At 32.8% G+C, this 23,060-nt stretch overlaps 1 protein-coding gene across 1 annotated transcript; it reads left to right on the forward strand.

The window, feature by feature from the left end:
• The first annotated feature begins 15,249 nt into the window (after positions 1-15,249).
• Positions 15,250-22,817, forward strand: LOC126726900 (eukaryotic translation initiation factor 2 subunit beta-like). The gene is made up of 10 exons (XM_050432317.1): positions 15,250-15,346; positions 15,807-15,859; positions 16,201-16,309; positions 16,424-16,479; positions 16,572-16,626; positions 16,710-16,801; positions 18,339-18,484; positions 21,240-21,382; positions 21,840-21,925; positions 22,423-22,817. Exons 2-10 carry the CDS (start codon positions 15,812-15,814, stop codon positions 22,498-22,500), a joined length of 813 nt encoding a protein of 270 aa, XP_050288274.1. The 5' UTR covers positions 15,250-15,346; positions 15,807-15,811; the 3' UTR covers positions 22,501-22,817.
• The last annotated feature ends 243 nt before the right edge of the window (positions 22,818-23,060 follow it).

Genomic DNA, 23,060 nt, shown 5'->3' on the forward strand with positions numbered 1-23,060 from the left:
TTTTAGTTTAAAACCAAAAAACAAAAATCCAGATCTAAGACCCAATTCACTGCCTTACCATTCCTCATCATCATTGTGGTGCTAACACTAATGACTCGATTTCAACTCCGACGATATATATAAAACATTTATTTTGAAATCAAAGGTTAGGATTTTAAGACCTCTATGTGGTAGGGCAACCTAAGAAAATTATTTTAAAAGTTTGAATTTGCCTTTTGTCCTCTCTACTTATATTTAAAAAATTAAATTGCGAAAATTTCCCTTATGATGTCAATTTATATATAATTTTTTGAATTGAGTAAACATGAATATAATTTTCAATTTATATGATGTCTTATTATTTCATCTCTTTTCCATTTTAATTTTTATAACATCCCAACAAAGTGGAGGGATATTTCTATACTCCTCTCTTTACATTAGTTTTAAAAAATTCAAATAACGGGAAGGGATAACTATTCACCTCCCTTCTCCTCTACTTCTTCCTCATAACCTTTGTTAGGGATATATTAAACATATTATCCTAATATAATAGGCCGAAACCCACACCTACTATGTGTGCAAGACAAGTCTCGTACTTGTACTAGTAGTCTAGGGTTTAGTCTCCTATATAAATTCATGTTATGATGTGGGCAAAAACGCCCACAACAAATGTTTTCTTCATGAGAAGTACACCTCGGCCTAGAATAAACTAAGCGGATGGTGAAAATGGAGTTGCCACTTGGTTTAGATCCAGGAACCAAATTGGGCATTTTAAATCACTTACTTACATGCATAAGTCTACATACCAAATTATGAATCTAGAGTTTGGGTACGGCTTAGGAAAGTGTTAGGCACCCAAGACCGTCCCGCTTTTAGGCCAGCCTCCATTATGTGTTGCTAGACCATGTTTAAGTAAAGAAGTGATTAAAAGATCACACAATAATTGAAAAGGAAACACATTAAAACCACAACCAAACATATACTAAAAAGGAAAAAGATAATAATAAAATAAACACAACAGGAAAAACATCACAAATAAATCAACCATGACAAAAACACTAAAATAAATAGGGAAAACAATTAAACATAAATAATTTACCTAAACAAAGTTAAACAGGTCATACTATAGGTGAAAATTTATTTTAAAAAAGAAAAAAAGAAAAACAAGATTTTTGTCAAATATAGGTTCAGGGTGTGTAAGCATACTCAACTACGTGTATGCATAGTCAAAGCCGTGCGCATGCATACTTGATGATGCGTACTTATCCTTTAATACAGATCTGAAAAATCACATTATTAAATCAACCAAACACAAAACCAAAGAAACACAAGAGAAACTCTAAAAATAAATATGATCAACTACTAAAAATTAGATTAACATGACAAGAAGAGGAGCATGACAATTAAAAAAATTAAACACAAATATACAATAAACTACATTAAGAAAAACACATGAATATATCACAAGAATGAATAAAAGGCACAAACACAATAGGAACATATTATATTCAGCCCAAAATCATATAAAAGCATATCAAATAGAATAAGAATCCACAAACTAATCAAATATAACAAGTTAAAGAAACTATATTAAGAAATCATGTAATTCATATTAAGCAAAGGAGGAGTTCATGGAAAGAACACTCGCCTTGCTTAGGATCACAAGTTTAAGGTTTTTAACCAACCCCTCAGTGCCTACAATACTGAGATTAGATTGAGATAACAAGATAATTAAAGAGCACAATGGAACTCAAGTAATCGCAATTCAAGAACAATATTATTTTGAAAAGGTTCTGAAAAAAAATAAGAAAAACAAGCTTCTACCTTAGTTTAATGCTAGAAAGAAGTTTTGAAAGACTTTTAAAAATGTACTAGGGTGCTGCGGTGAGTTTAGAAAAGATGAACTAGGGATTAGAAAGCATGGAGGCACTCTTTTTAACTAGGGTTTGGATTGGAGACATAAGGTCAATATTTATATGTTAAAACTAGGGTTTTCGAGGCATTTCAAAGGTCTTTGGATGTTTCCAAGGGTCTAGGAGGCACCCCATCAAATAATGGTGTTTTAGGGGCCCAAAACTCAATTTATAAGGACTTGGAAACTAGCATGCATACGCATGCTTCCCCAAAACCCTAACTTTGACAGTACTTTTGGTACAACTTCAAATGGTCAGACCTTGCTTAATATAAATTCCAATCATGCATAATTTATGTTCAGATTAAAGCCCAAAATGTCTAAATTCCAATGAAATAAATCGTATGCAAATATTCTTTGTGGATCAAAAGTTATGATTAAAATAGTGAGTAAAGGTTATTTTTCAATATCGTTTTCAAAGCGATTTGAGTACTTTTAGTTGTGATTACTTCCAAATCATTGTGAACTCTTTAATTACTCTTGCTTAACATATGTCAAGCTCATCATTGGGGCCAGGGACCAATGGGTGCAAAACGAGGTACCTACATTTGGTTCATTGTAACATAGACTATTGTACTACACTCTTATATGATAAAGATGTAGCCCTTAATGGTTTCCTTCGTGGATGTAAGCCGACAAAGCTGAACCACATACTCATGTTCTTGTGTTCCTATCCTATGCTTACACTTCTACATCTACTCTAACATGGTATACATATCAATGCTAACATTTATCATGGTATCATAGCCAAACTTCATTCTTTGCATTAAGAAAATATCTCTACACAGCAAAGAAGATTTCCATATGCATAGCACAGATCCACCACAGTACCCTTGCTTTCCTTCATATATGGACCCAATAACATCTGTAGACACCCAATTTTATAACTTGCATTTAACCAACCGGTAGATCTTTAGATTTGTGATACAAAACAAATCTTGATGTTCTAACGATCATAATGGTATGTCATGGGTTTTGATCGGACCACCTGATCAAAAGTTATCATACAAGCAATTTTCAATGATCATGGCCTGCCTACACGATGGGCCTAATCGCGTCCTATTCTAAACACTTAATTTTGATTGGTTCTCACAAGAATTAATTTAAAATTAATCAAGTGTGATTTTTGATTGGATTTCATTTTATTTCATTTTAAAAAAAAAAAAGAAAATAATAAAAAATGTTTTTCTTTATGGCATCTTATCTGCTCTTTTGAAAAAATTCCAGAGATATGATCCATGAAAAATTCAAAAAGAAAAGAAAAGAAAAGAAAAAATTCTCAAAAAAAAAAAAAAAAAAAAAACGTCATTATCTTCAGCTGAAACTTGAATCACATTTTTGGTCAGAAAAACGTTGAAATTTGGATTTCTCTATTTCTATAAAAGTTGTAGAGAATTAAATTTCGTTTCAAAAAACATCAATCCCGAATCAATTGGAATTTTGATCAGCAAGTTATGGCCAAAATACGAAACAGGTGCAGAAGACAACATAAATTCAGCATTATCTTCAATTTTCTCTCAAAATTCCAAATGAGTTCAAATTCAAATCTGTTCAAGCCTATCTAATAGACTTATCCTTTCCATTTGCTTCAGAAGAAATATTTTTGAAAAATAAATTGGGTAAAGAAACAGATACTGCCTATGAAAAAATTCAAAAATGCTCAAAATACGTTACTATTTTCAGCAGCAATTTGAAACACATTTTTGGCATGGATAACGTTGAAATTTGGCTTTCTCTATTTCTGAAAAAGTTGTAGATAATTGAATTTTCTTTCAAAAAACACCTATCTTGAATCAATTGGAATTTTGAGCAGAAAATTGGAGCCAAAATACGAAGCAGGTGCAGCATCATTTCAAAATTTGAATGGGGATCAGCCCCAAATCCGTCCCCAGCTCATTTAAACAGATTATCTCCTCCCTTAGCTTCAGAAGAAAGCTAATAATTTAGCTTTAAAGCTAAGCCATCCCTTCCCCTATAAATAGAGAAGACCTCTTCCATTCTCTGGACCCCGAATTCCCTCTAGAGAGCTAGTGAGAAAGCAGAAAAGAAAAGCTGTTAAGCAACCATTGTTCTTACTTTGGTTGTAGTTTAGTAATTCCTTGCTTTCTCCCTATCCCTTTAAGTGATCACTTCCCCCCTTTTAATTTATGCTTGTAAGTAGTTAATTGTGTTTTTTTAATTCTTTATACATACTAGAATAAATGCTTACAAATCATTATTCACTTCTTTTATGCTATGCTTGGATGAACATGCCTATATGTCTTATTGATTTTCTCTTACATGCTTAGATGAACATTTCTAGGTGATACACAATTTTCTCTTGAATGCTTAGATGAACACTTCTAGGCTAATACACAATTTTCTTTTGAATGCTAGGATGAGCACTTCTAGGCTAAGACACAACTTTCTCTTTAATACTTAGATGAACATGTCTAGGTAGTTGTTTTACTTTTTTTAAATGCTTGAACAAACATGTCAAAGTATTTTGATTTTGTCTAGATAAACATGTCTAGGGTTTTTCCTTTACTTCTCTTCATAATTGCTTGGATGATCAAATATGCTTAAAGGTTTTATTTTTATTTGTTTCTCTTTGCAATTATGTTGATGACAAATAACATGATAATTTTGTTTTTCCTTCACATGCTTAGATGAACATGTCTAGGCTAGGAATTCTTTATTTATATTGATCTCTTGGATGAACATGCCATTACCTTCATTTTTTTAAAATTATTATCTAACAAGTTTTATTTATTTTTTTTTTTTTGTTTCTCTTTATGTCAAATTCCCCTAACACATATTTATTTACAATTCCTGCAAATCACATGTTTATATGACATATTCTTTGTATTTGTTTGACATGACATGACATTGGCCACCTTAACCTAGGAGACCGGTTTTACCGGGCGAGATGGGTGCTTAATCCCTTCCCATCTCGTAAATTAGCCTCCGAACCAAGATCAAGGGTTCTAGACAATTTTTTGTATATACAATTTTACCTTTTTTAGAATGTAACTAGGGAATAAAGCAATGTAATTTACTTTTCTTAGATTGTACCTAGGACAAAAAGCATTGTAAATTTTTGTTACAAAATTCGATGTAAATTGTCATATACATTAATACAACAGAAGTATTTTTCATTAAAGGTTTTCTTGTTTTTCCTTTTTAAATTAAATAAGTGGCGACTCCATGTAAAACCCTCGATCTAGGGGGGAGCACATTTTTTACAGTAACATCACATAGCTCCCACAAAACCATTGTCGCTGCCTCGCCACTGGGTCTCTAATCTCTCATGCAAGACATGCCTTTCCCTTTCAGCTCTGTACAAAATAGAGCCTTCACCTAATGAAACCAACCACAAAAATGTGCTTTATGGTCTTCTACAACCAAAAGCCAAGAACCTGGTCTCCATCGGCAGTGGCATGCGCTGCCACTCGCTATCACTGGCTCCAGCAAACGTCCACATGCCGCTTCAAATTCTACTCCTAGATCGGCTTTTAGGCACACATGCCGCCATGTAGACCTTGTCATCCGCCGATCTACAAAACCCAAGAATTCAACACTCATCCGACCAAGCACGCGCTCTCAGGCGCCGAAGATCCATCCGACTAGGTTTCTGCCATCACCTTCACGCATCAATGGATAATGCATGCGCCTACACGAGTCGAAGATCCTTGCTGATGCCATGATGATGTCACACATGCCACGTTAGCAGCCACATAAGCTTTGCCACATTAGCCCTAATCCACGCCATCCGCCACATCACTAACATGCAAGCTTGCCACATCAGCACCTCAACTAACCTAGACCGACCTGACCCGAATATCCTAGATTCGACCCCGTGGGCTTCACATGATTGACTGGACCCATTGACTACCCATTGACTGACCATTGACTTTGAGTTTGAGTTTGAGAGAAGGTGTTAAAGATATATTAGATATATTAACCCAATGTAATAGGCTCAAGCCCACACCTACTATATGTGCAAGGCAAGTCTCCTACAGGATTTAGGGTTTTAAAGTTTAGGGTTTAGGTTTATTTGAAATTCAAGAGAGGATACTCACGAACGTAAGAAAGTTTATCATTATTTAAATTAGTTGAGATCTGTGCTTATTTGTATCAAAATTTAAGTTAACTAAGTTCTATTGATTAAGCATTATCTTACCCAATCAAAACATTATAAAAAGTAGACACACTGTTTCTTTCTTTATCATTAAATTAGTGAGTATGATCTAACAAGCTAGTAACAAAATAATGCAAGAGATTAAGAATAAGCACAAATAAAGAAAGAAAGATATTTGGATGTCACTTCAATTGTCATAGTGAATGGGAGTGCTGGTAGCCAGAAGATCACCCATAACAATTAAGAGCTAGCAAAGCCAGGAAAGCTCAAAAGTGGCATTAGCAATAGCATAGAATTCATTCTCGATACTAAAATGGGCGACAATGAATTGTTTATTCTTGTGCCAATATATAAGGGAGGTGCCTTGTAATAAGAGCAAGACTTAGGTGCAATACTTAGGTCCTGTTCCTTAGGTTATTCTTTTAAGATTCTGCCATGTGAATTTTTTCTCATGGAAAGAAAGTGTATTTTTTAATTAAGTAGCCACATATTTGAATCTTAAGAATAGAATTTAAAGAACAACACCTAAAGTACTGTACATAAGTTTTGTCCTTGCATGAAATAGTAACTAGTGATGGAGCAATGATTAATTGAATCTCCAGCTCAATTTGCATCGAAGTAGGCATGTAGCTTAGGGAAGACTAAAAGAAAGATTGGAGATCTTGGAAGGGAGCACCCTTGATGTCTCTGAGAATACGGAGGATAGCAAAATAGTGAGTTCATCATATATTATTTTTTGTTAAAGATAATTAGTATTGGTCTCACGATACATGCTAGGCTCATATTAATGTGCGTTTTATTCTAAATTAAAAAGTCAGCTTATTTTACTAGTCAATTTATTTTTGTCACTATTCATGAGCCCCATTGCTCTTTTTAATACTATTCATGTGTCTTACTGTACTATTTCAGCTAACTTTTACTTTTATTTACAAAACTTTCAACAAAAAGTTTTCAGTTTTAAGAAAATAAGCAAATCCCAAACAAACCCTTAAAACGAATTTTGATGCAAATTATTTTTATTATCTTATTTTGTTTAATCTATCGGTGAAATAAAATTTAAAAAAATATATTTTAAGAAATAAGTTGATTTGTTTTCATTTTTAAGTTATCCAAAATAGATGCTTGCACATTACCTAGCAAAATCATACATTTTAGAATAATGAAAAAAAAGTTAACGAATACTTTATGAGCATTTGTTAGTAAATCATTTTAAGAAAATTTTTATAGAAAAATAAAAAAGAGAATTAATATTTTGAAATTTTTTTTTATTTTTATGAAAATTATATAACGACTTTCTTAAAATTATTTATCAACAATTGTTTTAATAGCGCTAGTTAATATGACCTTAGAATATTTGTCATATTGCTTAATTAGTGTGGAATGTATCTTCCAGAAACTTTTCCTCTACTTGGATAAGAGTGTGAACTATGACAAATGTGATATTTCTTTTGGTGCAGGATAAATTATCTTCAACATCAAAGAAGTCTCAATCTCTATCCTCCTTAATGTTGCGGTGGCTATTAGCCATGTTTTTAATTAGCTTTTGTTTAATAGTTTCAAGATGTAGATATTGATAGAGAAATAGAGTGGTGAGTGGGGGTCCCGGGCCCACCATAAAGTCGTGGTCTAGGCACTGGCTCTAATTAATTTGTTAATGGAGCCCACATTGGCGGTTTACTGTCGCCTAATTTGTCGAGAAAGTAGGCAAAGGCATGAATTTTATTTTCAAAATAAAAGCAAAAAAAAAAAAAAAAGATAAAAAGAAAAAGGACAAAAATCAATGGACTACCGGCGGCTTCTAATTAGAAATTCAAGGGAAATGGGATTATTATTGAGGAATTTGGACCGGAGTGTCAAAGATATTTGGAATGGCATGGATTTTAAAGGAGCAAGAGGATCCGGTGGGACCCCCGGTTGGTGAACAAACAGATATTATCAATCTAAATATCATGTTATCAATGGCCCCAAAATCAAATTAATAAAATACCCCCTATGCTCTATCAATTCGGCTACTACGGTCATCAATCATTCCCACATGTAAGTTTAGGACTTGTTAATTTATGCTGTTATAAATAAAAAATGTAAAGCGATTTGTCAGAATGAATGTCTATCATTTACAGTTGTGTACAAATCATAAATTATGAAATTGAATATATGATTGATAGTACTATATACCAATTAATACATCCGCCGCCCCTAACCCCAATTTATTTAAAAAAAAAAAAAAAAAAACCAATTTGTTAAGGAATCCTAAATCTTTGTTGGGGGATTAGGGACCATTTGGGCCTACACATGCCATCCATACCATTTATTCCCATTCAAATATTTGCTCTTACTTTGGTATAATTTATTATTAATGTTAGAGATACAATAAAAAATCACAACAATTTCACAATATTCTTAAATTAACATGACAAATTGCCAATTAATACATGAGTCCACCATAATCTCAAATTAAATTTGTTCATATGCTAATTTTGGAATGTTTTAAATTTTTTATTGTGTCCATAGCATTACTTGTAATTTATTGTTAAGTTGTATTTTTTAAACCAAATAACTAATAAATATAAGTTGTACCATGATCGAAAGCACGTGAATTAGATAGAAAATTTGGAAACACTAGTTGCACTACCCTTTACCACCAAATTCTCTACGTTTTGAAGATCCGTGAGAATAAATTGTTGTAGTGCACGAGCTCGTGAACAAACTTAACAAGATGTACGCCGGCACAAACAAAACATTTTAGACCATTTAATTGACAATAAATTTAGGGATATTTACAATTGTTGGGGAGGAAGTGTTGAGATTAGTGTATACACATCTTTTAATATAAAATAGCTTAATAGTAAAGATCTAACTGTCATGATTCTGTTGCGGGTTTAAATCTCCAAGACTAAGTAAAGATGTGCACATAATTCTCTCTCTCTCTCTCATTTTTTTCCACATATTTTAAAATATGGTATCAAAGTAATGTTTCATCTTGTTATAATAGTATGAAACATTATAAAATATGTTTCATACAATTTTATAATGTTTGAAATAGTATGAAACATGCCTCCTTTATGTCTGAAATTACTAAAAAGGCTTTTTTTTTTTTTAATGTAAATAATAAAATCTAGAGTAACCAAGTGATGTAGTAACAAATAGGCAACACAATAGTAAATCCACACATAAAGAATTTTTTTCTTTCCCCTTTTTCTTTCCATTTTCTTATTCTCCTCTCTTCTCTTCCACACCCCCCCCCCCTCTCTCGCATCCAAACATATATAGCGCAAGGGAAAACATATCTGTTGGACCCGCCATTAATGATCCTTCCAAATTGGACTAAGCGTTCGTTTGCGTTCAGAGCTTTCCACATTTTGCCTTTTTTTAGTGGGTCCCATGGGTATTATTCACGGACCACTAAAAACTGAAAAACGCAGCCATGGGTTTTGCTACAGTGTTTTGCTTTTAAAAAATTATTTTGCTACAATGTTTTCGACAATAAATTTTCAGTTTTCAGCAAATAAGCGGTATCCAAACAGACCTTAAAATATAAATGTGTATAAATTTGTTGTGAAGATATTCCAAGTGTTGGAGGGTTGTCCATATGCTTCCATGTCTTGAATGACCTTCCTTAATTTGGATGGCATCCTTATGCTAGACAACATTCACATATTAGGACAACTCATGTATGGACAAATTGGTGCTGTCCCAATCGTTGTGGTTTCCTATGTGCTCTGGACGACAACTCAAGATGAGCTATACTTATCTCTTCCCCATCATCTTCTATTAAGTAATTTTCTCTAGGGTTATTTTTATTACTGAGGAGATGATACCAAATAAACGAAATATCATTTCTTATGGTAGAGATACACAGTATTGTTATTTGTTATACAATGTGTTCATCAACTATCCATTATACTTTACAAGGTAGAACCCATAGGAAAAAAGAAAAAGAAAAAATAATACTCTAATTCTAGAATAAGATATGAAACCGTGAATCCAAAGAGTAGATTTGGCAACCCCACTGTCTTCCTAAAGAGTGGCAAGAGAAGGTGTCTTGATAGACAGTCCAATATCCGGTGAGGAAGTTGGAAATGTACCCCATCCCCAAGAAAAGAAAAAAAAAACACAGTTTTAATAAATACTGCCAACTTTTCCTGCAACTTTGATGTGCTTTTTTTTTTTTTTTTTTTATGGAGTTTCAATTTATCACCAGATCAAGACATAATCAGTTTTTAATATAGGTAATGATTGAATTTTAGGTATTTTATTCAATTATCAAAAACTATATCAGATGAACTAATTGAAACTCAACCTTTACCGTTAATCACACAAGGTTTATAACAAAAGTTGTGTTAGGGTATTTTCCATATAAAAAACACAGACGTAGAAAAAGAAATTGCAGTGTCATCACGCAAAAGTTGCAAGCTGATCGCTGATAATCAGCATTTTAAGATGGTGATGGTGGTAGTGGGTGAGACCCACAACAGTGTTTTCTTTGCCGCCAGCGACTTTTAGGGATCCAAATTAAGTTGATGAGAACGTCCGAACTAGAAATAAGATATCCATTAGTTTTCCTTTTATTTAAATGCAACTATCCGAGTGAGCTTTGCCATTTGTCTAAAACTTGGAAACCAAGCAACTATTTACAGAGACGTGTCGGATTTGTAACCCCAAAAATAAAATAAACAAAATTAATTAGGATTAGGACAGGGCAAGCCATCCCCTTTCAGTATTACTTACAACAATTTCATATATATTATAATTTATATATGATTCGCCTTGACTTCAATTGCTTATTCATTTATACTTTTATATATACGTTAATATTTAATTTGAAAGGTTCTTGTAAAGTATAAACTCTAGCTAGCTAGTGTTGCTTTGGTGAGGAAAGTCTGGGTCTCTAATTAGTATACGTATGTGTTTACCCAACTGGTTCACAATTTTCCAGTAAAAATAAAAATGGTGGATCACAATTCATCATCAATTAATTATATACAAATTATAATTAATGAAACCCTTTCAGAAATCCAAGGGTTGTGACTCATTATACCCTTTAGTCCTTTGCCACTGAATATATAATTGATTGTGCAAATCCAACCAAACCTATTATATATGTTCCAATTGCGGGGAAAAGAAAAGAAGGAAAGAAAGAAGTTTCTTCGAAAGGGAATGTGTATAAAAACAAATTTGACTTTTCTTTAGCTAACTTTTTTATTCAATAAAACAAATCAAACCGTCTTGCTCCAATGTATTGCGTATTTGACCAAACAAAGACCACACTAAAAGACTTGGGAATGGGGTTATGTGTGAACCAAAAACGAAGAGAAATATTTTCCTTCCAAAGGATCAGAATAAAGCCAAATTGGTGGGTGAAAGCTGTTGTAAAGTGCCTAGCAACAAGTGAAGGGCCTGGTTTGACCTAGACTTATTTAGAAGAAGAAGTCCATTTATCAAGGTTAATAGCAACCATTCATAAAAGTCCAAAACTATTGGTTAATTGAAATAATCAAAAGAGTAAACAAGCTCCACTACCATTGTCTTGGTGTGATGCTCATAATTCAATGAGAATCTGCTGCACATTTGTATGTAATAATTGCTGTGTAATGGGTTTTGTCACCGTATAAAGAAAATGACAAGTATCTAAGGATTCACTTAATCATATGCACTGCACATGATTCTTAGATAGATATTACTTTCTATTTGTTACCACATAATCCATTATACATTAATTACTACATACAAATATACAGCAAAACCTTTGCCTAATTTAATTCAATAGCTTAAACCCTGAAAGACCCTGTGGAGACTTGAAAAGTCTTGGTCAAATGTTTCATGCGACAAAGTCTTTATCAATGGTTATTCTTAATTGTAGTGATCAAGAACATGTGGTTGAAAATTTTTCTTGACCCCACAAAGTCGAGTTGGAAATATCAATTTGGGGTGTTGGAGCTGCGGGGATTGAATCTGCCCCTTAACTTTCACACAATAAGTGTTATCAAAGCCATGGAGTTTAGCCAAAGAAGCTTAGCAGACCTAGACCATTTCCTTCCAGGTGCATGATACAAAATCATTCACTTGTCACTGCCAAGATAAGATGACGATCATGATTTCAAAAATTTCTCTCCTCTAGGAAAAAAAATCCAATGAAAGTATAGAGAAACACGTGAATTGAATATCGTCATCAATTATATCATTCAGCACCTATCAAACAAAAAAAAAAAAAAAAAAAAAAAATTTATATCACTCAGCAGATAATCATGAAATCAATATTAATTGCTTTTAGATAGATTTCTTTCCCATTTTTTGACTTTTATGAAAGTTGAATGTTTCCATTGTCCACGCAGTGAATATACCTTGTCACTAATTCCCTCAATGATTTAGGATGGATTATGCTACTAAAGTAGTAATAGTTTAAAAAAAAAACTTCCCTTCTCCTATTTTTTGCTTTATGAGAATGTGACAGGTTTGAAATCGATAATTAAGTCAAGAATTTTATAATTTAATTGACATCTCTTAAGGCCTGATTTTTGGTAACTCCAATGGAAACGTTTAATGCTCAAACCCTCTCACTCCCATGGTAAGTATCAAATTTAAAAAGTAATAATAATAATAATAATAATTAGAGTGTAAGCAATGGTGGAACTAGAATTTTAAGAGTGAGGGGGCCAAAGAAGTAACAAACACAAAATATATCCAATTTACGAGTGTTACATGAAAATTGCATGAAAATTTTTTGGGGAGGGTGGTTCATATATTTTTGAAAATTTTAACTAAATTTAAGGGTAATTTTTTAATTATTGAAAAGTTTGGGGGGGGGGGGGGTATGCCCCCACAATAAATATTTCTACCCCTAAGTGTAAGGGTCAAAACTCAGAAGGAATGAGGAAAGAATTTGCTTTTCAATGGGGCAAATAAACTTTTATTCCATAATTAATATGTCGTTTTAACATATAGTGTTGGTTGTTGTTATAAATGAAATAGATGAAACGTGTAATTTTGTAAATGGTATGATAACTCGTTTACTCTATCCACAAAAAATATTGCTTTTGAATGATAAATAGGTTATAGAAAATGACTTGTTTAATTTTGAGAGCGATATGGTAACTCATTTACTCTAAACTCATAAATATTGTCTTACTGAAAATGACTTAACCTTCAATGACAGGATGGATTTTCAAAACATCCAAATATGCAGAAAACCCAAAAAAATCCAAAATCTCTTTCACCACAAACTTGCTTTCTGAGATGCCTAACTAATCTAATAAGAATCAAGAAAAGTCAAAAGGTAAAATTATTAGAGAGAAAAGGTAAAAAAATGATGGATGAGGGTGCTATCATACAATGACATGATCAAAAAGGAAATATCACAACCCATCAGGTACATGAATATAAACAGAGTTTCAAAGTTACTTTCTAAATGAAAATGAAACCAGATAAGGACCACTAAAACCCAATAAGCTTATGTTTAGCTTTCAGTTGAAAGTCCAATAAGCTGCCGAATCCTAAACTTGTATGACATTGCTGATTTATAGAAAATATGGGCCAAGGCCCGAATTAAAAATTGGTTGACGCATGACCTGACCCCCTTTCTTAAAAATTCTTTTCTTTTGGTAAAAAAATAATAATAACATTAAGATATTATTGGTTTAATTATTTGTTATGAGCTTTACATTCCACAACTCAAACTCGATTGACAAATATAATGCACATTATTATTATTTGTTTTTAAAAAATTATCAAAATTTTAACATTTTTTAGATAACGTCATTCAAATATTATATATATTTAACATCATTTTAATATAATTGAAACATTTATCTAGTTTCATGCAAATGAATTGAAATATGAATAGTTAAGGCATTCTCTTGCTTGAATAATGCTATATATAAGATTTTTAGATATCAAATAACAAAATATATATCAAGATAGTTTGATTATAGTAGAGTTAAAAACATATATTTTAAATTATAAACATGTATGAAAAGTATTCATAAGTGTGAAAAGAGTGAAGACGTAATATATTGATTAAATTTGGCATAAATTATGGATGCTTATGACTGTTTTTACAATCCATGACCAAAATAAAATATGACATTTCCTACAGTATGTGTTACTTAATAATAGCATGGTATTTATAAAAATGACCATGTAAATAAGTAAACAATCAAATTTTGATGTATATTCTCAAATTAAAACAACAAAGTACCAAGCATGGTTGATATTGGATTATGAAATTAGAGTTTTCAAGATTGTAAATTTCTTATAAGCTTTTATTATTTTTCAAATTAGCTATCCAATATGGCATTTGTAATTTTGTATTACATTTTGAAATGTTGATATTGTGTAGAAATGAAAGTTGTGTGTTTGTTTTAATTAGATGTTCAAAGGGTAGATTAGACTTTTTTGTGCTGTTTTGTTTTGGTTGGCAATGTTGTAATTTTGTATGATTATTGAACAAGTAGTAATTTGTTTTGAGTTGTGCTCGTTCTTGTAATTTACACCAAATAATTTGTTGCATGACTTACCAAATGGCAAATGCATATTTTAAAAATGAATTAATGTGAAAAAATACAAGTCAACTCAACCCATTTCTAACCCATTTAAAATGACATGTTTCAACTCAAACTCGTTTTCAACCTGAATCCGATTGTCCTGATTGTCCTAACCCGAATCGCTTATTTTGCCACGTATAACTTTCACAACAAATCGTAGGTGGGGAGTTGTTATTACTTATTGATTCTAATTTGAATTCACAACTTAAATTACTTTTTTATCTACTTATAACAACCAATAATAACCTACCCCTTAAAACTTATTATAAAAATGTAATGGATATGGTATTTCTCGAACCAAAAAAAAATCCCTTTCACCACAGCCTTGCTTTCCGAGATGTCTAACTAATCAAATAAGTATCAAGAAAAGTCAAAAGGTAAAATTATTAGACAGAAAAAGTATTTAAAAAAAAATGATGGATGAGGGCGGTATCATACAATGATATGATCAAAGCTTAAAAAGGAAATCATCAGTTTCAAACTTACTGTATAAATGAAAAAGAAATCAGTTAAGGACCACTAAAACCCAATGGGCTTTTGTCTAGCTTTCAGTAGAAAGCCCAATAAGCTTCTGAATCCAAAACGGCTGGTTTATAGAAAAATGGGCCAAGGCCCAATTATAAATTATTCTTGAACGGCCCAGAGGCTTTAAAAGAAAGGTGGATACTAGGTATAAATACCAGTGCTTAAGCCTCTGAGGCCGAGGGCACCAAACAAAGATTAAAGAATCAAAACATTTGCAGAACGCAACGCAACACACACTTGGAGCAAAACCCAGTTCGTTTTCTTTCTTGTGTAAGAGACTCTCTCTCTCAAGCTCTGATTTTATATATATTTTTTTAATTTTTCTAAATTATGATTTATAGGGTTTCTTCTTTTGGATGGTGATGAATATGTGAATTTCTAGGTTTTAATATTATTATTATTATTATAAATTTTAATATCTAGGTTTCTGTTAGGGTTTTAGACGAGATAAACACGTCAGTTCGATCTTTTTGGATTGTAAATCCTAACCTCAGAAAACGCAAAGAAACATACACACACAAAAGAATTATGTATACAATGTTATATTTCAACTGGATTTTAATAATAGAGATTTATCATAGGGAATGAGTTCGTTTGTCTTTTGTATTGTGCTTCTGTTGTGATTGAAGTAACATTTAGAAAAAATAATGTTGTATTCCTAGACTTTTTTTTTTTTTTTTTTTTTTTTTTTGTGACTAATTTTAGTGATTTGGTTTTACTTGCTCTATAGCAATCATGGCGGACGATGATATTCCCAATGATGTGAAGGAAGAGGTGGCAGATGTAAGTTTTTATTTTCTTTTTTTCACTCCATTTTATGAATACATCAATGCCCATTTAAGTGGGTGTCTATAGCTTCTGGTTCCTCATTTACATGGTGTAGGAGTTTGACTATTGGTTAAACAAACTGTCGAAGGTGATGTGAAAGTAGTGTTTGGTTAGTGAAACTTATAGGATCTTGAACTGAATGATCATGTCAATTCTGAGACTATTGAGTTTGAGTGTTTGGCCAAGGTCTAGGGTTGTAAATATTCTCATGTCTGAAAGGTCTACTTAAGGCTATTTGTACAAACCTCATAAAGCAGCCTCTTGAGGCATTTATTGATGTTGAAATATGGCTGCAGATTGCCCCATTTGATCCCACTAAAAAGAAGAAGAAGAAGAAGGTTGTAATCCAGGATTCTGCTGATGATTCTGTGGACAGTTTAGCTGAGAAGACTGAAAACTTGTCAGGTATCTGAATTGAACAACTTTTAATTATCTGATGTTGTTCTTCCTTTAATTTTATGTTAGAATGCCATTACATGCATTAGATAGCTAGAGGCTTGATGTTTTCCTCATTTGTAGTTTCTGATGGGCTGGAAAGTACGTTCTCTGGTTTGAAAAAGAAGAAGAAGAAGCCAGTAAGTAGTCTTGGTACCTACAATGAACAAACGCGTGTGTTTATTTATATGTTGGCAGCAGTAATAAACTTTGATGGTTGGTGTGATTGTAGGTTGAAGTCAGTTCCTTAAATGATGAGAGTGGGGATGCTGGGGAAGATTTGGATGGTAATTTGACGCATGTATAGTCTTTGAATTATGTTTTGAAAATGTTTTCACACCGTGGAGATCTTATGTTGTTTTCCTTTTAGATCACATTGGTGAGGATGAAGAAGGACAAGGAATATCACTACAACCACGTTATCCTTGGGAAGAAAGTGACCGTGATTATGAATATGAGGAGGTATATTATTTACTTATATTTTGCCTGAACTCCCTTTTGAAGTTCAAATTATCCTTAGTTATGTGTTACAGGTTTCATATACAATGCTTTTTTCATTTATTTTATTTCTTACTTCTTGTTTTTTTATTTGTTAAATTTGTAGATGCCTTGATGACTTAGGATAATGTGTGCCCTCAGACTATCTTGAATAATTGGTAGTTCCAGAATTTTGTACTTGGACTTATGCCAACATGCTTATGATACCTTTTGTTAGGTAGAGAGCAGGGTGTAAGGATCTATCTTCTTAGTCTTGTTTATGGCAGGCTTGATCTTTCTCCCAAACCTATTTCTTCCTTCCTTATCTACTTCCTTTTCTCACATATCTTCAACAAAACAAAATTAGCGCCTCCCCTCTATTTCTCCTTGCCGGATCAAACTGGTGAAAACAACCCCAACTCTTTTTAACTTTGCCTCTCCGCTTTCATTATCCTGGGTCTCAGCCACTGCCACTATCAAGTGCCCTCCTACTTTTTGCATAATATTCTCCTTATTTCCTCCTTGAGTTGGTTTGTCAAGTCAAAGTTCTAATTGTGCTCCAAATGACCTCCACACCAATATTGCTGAATAATTTCATTTCATTAACTCTCTATCTCTCTTGCTTACTGCCTCTTCATTTAAGTGGAAATTTGGCATTGCTGAGTGACAGTGCTCAAAGGATCTGTGATTTTGGGCACAATTGACGAAAATGATTTTAGGGGTTTTTTTTTTTGAAGCCTTATGGGCTTGGTGGCTTTAAAGGGTGGCCAGTTATGGGTTTGTTTGTTGATTTGTGGGTGGGGTGATGAATTTGGGAATTAATTTTTCTGTTTGGGGGTGGTGGATTGTGTGACCGCTGGATGGTTGGAGCAACATTTAAAAATGACTGAAAAGTTCTCCATATTTGGAGAATCACTGTAGCAATGACGATTTTGTCTATTGGGGTAGCTAATCAGCTAGAGCAGCATTTTTAGGCTTAGCTCTGCAAAATTTGGGAAAAAGGGGCTTTGCCTCATCTATTGGAGATGCCCCAAGTTCGATACTGTAACCTTTATCATATTAGGTTATTCCCCCTTGGATTAATTATTAAAAAAGATAAATAAATAAAAATGTTTATTCCCCCTTGAATTGTTCTACTCTTGCATCATCACAACATGCCAACAGTTTTCGGTCTTGAATGTAATTTTTTCAATGAAACAGGGGTTTACATTTTATTGAATCTATGGTTGTCATGACCTTAGGCTTTTGAGTCCTATATTGTAACCTTTACCATATTAGGTGATCTGATAATGAGAGGGTATGTTTATCAGGATGTGTGTAAATCATTGATCTCAGGTCCTTGGTAATGGGTTGTTACATTGAGTTTGTAGAGGTGTCATCTCTTTTCTTCATTGGTTTTTGGTTGATTATCACATTTTTATATTTTATCCAATCTCCCCGCTAGGCTTGTGGATGTTATTAGTGGTACATATTATCGTGCACTGTTAGTAATGAATTTTTTTTTCTCCAATATTGTGTGCAGCTTCTTGGCAGGGTGTTTAACATTCTTCGGGAGAATAATCCAGAGCTGGCAGGAGATAGGCGTAGGACTGTTATGAGACCTCCACAAGTTCTTCGGGAGGGCACAAAGAAAACTGTCTTTGTGAATTTCATGGACCTTTGCAAGACGTATGTATTTCTTTTGCTCTCAATACTTTTTTTCCCTTTCCTATGTTGTGAACTCTTAATAATTTGCAGTAATGACAATCCTTGTCACTGTTCATTATTGTTTGTCTGTATGCTTGGTACACAATTGTAAGCATAAGATGAATCATATCATGAATCGCATGATATCTATTGAATGATTTATATTTATCAAAAAGAATTATATGTATTGAATGATTTACAGCAAGTTCTGAATTGTTTGGGTGTATTTAAGATGCTTACAAATCATACGATTCACTAGGGTGTATTGTGTGATTTTTTTTGAATTGGTGAATTGTTATGTATAGTAATACCTGAGTTTTTGCTTATCCAGACTAAAAAAATGCATCTTCTTTATTGGATGATTTTTTTAATGTATTGTCGCTTTTAGTCTTTTAGAGAGACTATAGTATTTTTGATACGGCGATGAGAAACATTACTTACATTGTATAAAATGTGCTGTCACATTTGAGTATAATCCATTTGAATGTGAAGTGTGAATTATTTATTTGTTATTACTTGAAATCATATGGTAATTTACTAAATTTTGGATGCTGCAAATATATTTTTATTTGGCTTATTTATTTTTTAAAATTATTATTGCATAAGTGGTAATAAAATACACCATTAGTTGATTATGTTTCAAGTTTGTAATAAATGTCTTTTATATGTATATATTTATATATTTTTTTAAATTTTCATTGAATGTTCATGTATCTCACCACAAACAATATGATATGCTACACAACAAAAACCAAGTTGTAGTTCTAAGACTTTGGGGTCAGCTATCTATCTTTAACAAACTAATCATGGTTGGTAACATGTATTCTTTTTCACCATTTTATCATATCCAAATCATACTCTCTATCACCTCCTCAATTCACATTTCCTTTTGTTGCTGCTTCTACTAGTGTTATTTTAGGTCTTCTTTTACGTTTTTTCAATTAATCAACTTGAGTCAACTCACTCTTCCTCGCTAGTTCATTAATTGCTCTCCTTTGCACATGACCAAACAATTTCAAGCTACTCTCCCTCAATAAAGGACCAGTCTTTTCTTTAAGTGAATTTTCGTTTCAAATCCCATCTTTTCTTGTATTTTCACTTATATATTTTAATGTTTTCATTTTACCTACACTCATTTTATAAACATGTTTCTTAATAGCCCAACATTTAGTACCATAGAACGTGGTTAGTCTTATAAGTTATAATAGTCTTGTAAAATTTCTCTTAAAAGTTATAACAGTTTTCTACAATAATACCAACAATAAAACAATAAAAGGTATTCTATGATCACATAATACTCCCAATGGTTTTTCATTTCATCCACCATTCTCATGTGATATGATTTACATTCTTTTCAATCTCTCCATCCTTATAAATTATTGACTCAAGATATCAAAAGCAATCATTCTTTTGTATCTCTTGACTATCAAGTCTTACAACCCCTTCATCTGTGTTTCTATTTTACTGAACTTGCATTCCATGTACTTTTTTTAGTCCTGTCTTTAATCAACTTAATATACTCATTGTAGTCAAAGGCCAGCCGGGCCCTCGCCTAGGCACTTGGGCGAGGCACCACTAAGGTGCCTTAAAGGCTCTAAGGCGAGGCACTTGGGTGAGGCACCACTAAGGTGCCTTAAAGGCTCTAAGGCAAGGCACTTTTAGTGAGGCGCTCGCCTTTTAGAGCCTAGGTGAGCAAGGCAACCGCCTTATGCCATGTAAAAGGCACTAAGGTGAGTGCCTCAAAAAAAAAATTTTAAAATTTTTTTTTTTTAATTTAATTCTTATATAGAAGTTTGTCGTGAAACCGTTATTTACTTATTTTAAAAGGCATATTATAAAACCTATTGTTAGTTAATTTGATTTACAAAAATTTGTTGTAAAACTTACTGTTATAGAAAAGCTTGTTGCAAAACCTATAGTTAGAATAACTAATAGAGCCTAAACCATGTTAATCCTATTTTGAAATAATTTGATAGACCTAATTTCTTCATGCAACACATTGGAAAACACTTCATTATAATATTTTAATACAGTAGGTACATATGATTTAAGTTCTATATTTATAATTATAATAAATATATTAGGAATTTGACACCTCACTTTACTTTGGCTAATGCCTTTTTGTCGCCTCATGCCTCAAGTGATAAAAGGCCTTGGCGCCTTAAGGTCGCCTTTCGCCTTTGACTACCTTGAATATACTTTTGCGGAACATTCTTTTCTAAAACTCACCACATAAGTACATAACCTCTCTAGGTTCTGTCTCATATGCTTTCTCCAGGTTAATAAAACCATATGGAGATCTTTATGGGCTTCTTTGTATTTTTCCATTAAAGTAAAAAAAGCTACTTCCATGGTAGATACTATCGTTATAGAAAAAAAAATGATAAATTGATTCATGATATGGTTTGCGTTTTAAAAACTATGCTGGTGCATTTGAAGATCAAGTTCTCATTGTAATTGTATGTAATTACTTTCACTGTGCCTGCATGCATAATAAGTGGCCTTCAGATATTGCTTAAGTATTCTCCACTTATATTGGTGGTATTTGGAGATTGTTAGTTATGAAATTTATACAACATTGTTCACTGACATCTTTCTGGTGCTAATAACTGCTTCACCTAGGTTTTGGGCTACAGTTCTTTTATTGACATGCTCTTTAGTAGTAGTGTTTCATAATACATTTTATTTTTCATTTTGATTTTTAACATTTTGCCTTTCCTCCTCTGGGAAAAAAAAGAATGCATCGGCAGCCAGACCATGTCATGGCTTTCTTGCTTGCTGAACTGGGGACAAGTGGGTCACTTGATGGGCAGCAAAGATTAGTTGTGAAGGGAAGATTTGCACCTAAGAATTTTGAAGGAATCCTGCGCCGATACGTCAGTAAGTGTCTTGTTTATATTTTCTGTATAAAGAGTTTATTGAAACTGGAAAGTGTTGCTGTTACTCTTTTATTTAGTTGGTATGCACATGGACTGCAATGAGTAAAAAATAATACGACACAGTAAAGTATCTGCTTCTGGTGTTTCATATAACCAGCAATAAGAAAAACAATACTTCTTCCTTCCCAGCTTGTCTTGGAAAAAGTTGAAGTAGCTGAATGTGTCAGGAGATACTATCCTCTTAACTGCCAATACTTTGGTTTTTTAGGGAAGCACTTGAAGTGATTTCGTTGGCACTTTTAGAGTTCTAGTTTATGCTATTTCAACCAATATATTTTTTCTATGCTAAGCAGTTGGTCTTCTTGTTGATCATTTTGTTTAAGTGTTTCTTGTGCTGCCTATGGGTTATTTAACTAGCCTTTTTGAATTCTTATTAATAGCTATTTCCTCTCTTTCAGATGAGTATGTTATTTGCATTGGGTGCAAAAGTCCAGACACTATACTTTCAAAGGAGAACCGTCTCTTCTTTCTCCGATGCGAGAAGGTAACTTTTGCCTACATTCTCAGATTATCTTATACATGATTGACCATGGGCTATGCTGGATTGTATCTAAGGCCTTCCTGAGGGAAAGTTTGATCTGGCATTAGTTACCATTGAATTTCATGGAAATTAAATTCTTCTGATATTGTGATTTTGTGTGTGTGTTTTATTGGGTTTTGTTAGTTTTAGTAATTGATCAACTGGATCACCATATTCATATGATCTAGTGTTACAAAAACTGGGTTCAACTTTCTGGATGTTTATATTTGCTCGTTCTCCATGTTTATTTGATCTGACGTTATTCTGGAAGTGACTGTTGGTGCTTTTATTGCATCCACTGTTGGTGATAGCGTGTTTAGACTTAAGAGTTAAGACTGTTAACTTCATCAAATATTGTCTTTGTTGGTTGTCACACCCAAAAATAAAGAAAATAAACTCTGTTCCTTGACACTGAATTTTAACTTCTTATTTATTTATTCTTTTGATCTTTATATTTGCAGTGTGGTTCTGGACGATCAGTTGCTCCAATTAAAGCTGGTTTTGTTGCTCGTGTTGGCCGTAGGAACGCAGGGACATGATCTGCCCTTGTCCTTTTTCAAGTTCAAGACTCATGATTGATTGGTCCATGAAGCCTAAGTGTTTTTGTTTCTGTTTACTATTCAACCCTTTATTTTGTGTAGAAGTCAATACCTATATCTTTTTGTATGGGAATTTGGATGAGGAGATGAGTTCTTTTACTACTTGATCGTATCCTATCAATTGTTTCTTAACGTAAAGTTTCAATTGTTTGCTTGAATTCGAGGATAGAATGTCCATTTAAGGCATTGAAAGGAATAGTGTTCCTTTCAAATGATAAAGGTTCATGCCAATATTCTGATTGTTGTTCAGCTTTTAAGTGAGTGTCTGAATCTGTTTATTTTCTTATTTATGATCCTTTATATTTTGGCATGATATCATCTGTGGTGGTTGATTACTTGCGTCTTTGGTTAGTTTAATGTTATATGCCCTGTTCTGTTTGACATTACGGGAGGAAGTAGAGCTTTAGCCATATAGATTTAGTCATAGAGCTTTGACTGTAGAGTTTTGTGGTAAAATCACTTTAATAGCATTTGGTAAATCACATTCAAGTGTTTAAATG

Source organism: Quercus robur, chromosome 1 (assembly GCF_932294415.1).
Source record: "Quercus robur chromosome 1, dhQueRobu3.1, whole genome shotgun sequence".
NCBI classification, from domain to species: Eukaryota; Viridiplantae; Streptophyta; class Magnoliopsida; order Fagales; family Fagaceae; genus Quercus; species Quercus robur.

Coding starts and splice junctions, on each gene's coding strand:
- LOC126726900 (XM_050432317.1), top strand. CDS start 15,812: ATGGCGGACGATGATATTCCCAATGATGTGAAGGAAGAGGTGGCAGAT. Junction 16,480..16,571: donor AAAAGAAGAAGAAGAAGCCA/GTAAGTAGTCTT, acceptor GTGTGATTGTAG/GTTGAAGTCAGTTCCTTAAA. Junction 21,383..21,839: donor AATCCTGCGCCGATACGTCA/GTAAGTGTCTTG, acceptor CCTCTCTTTCAG/ATGAGTATGTTATTTGCATT.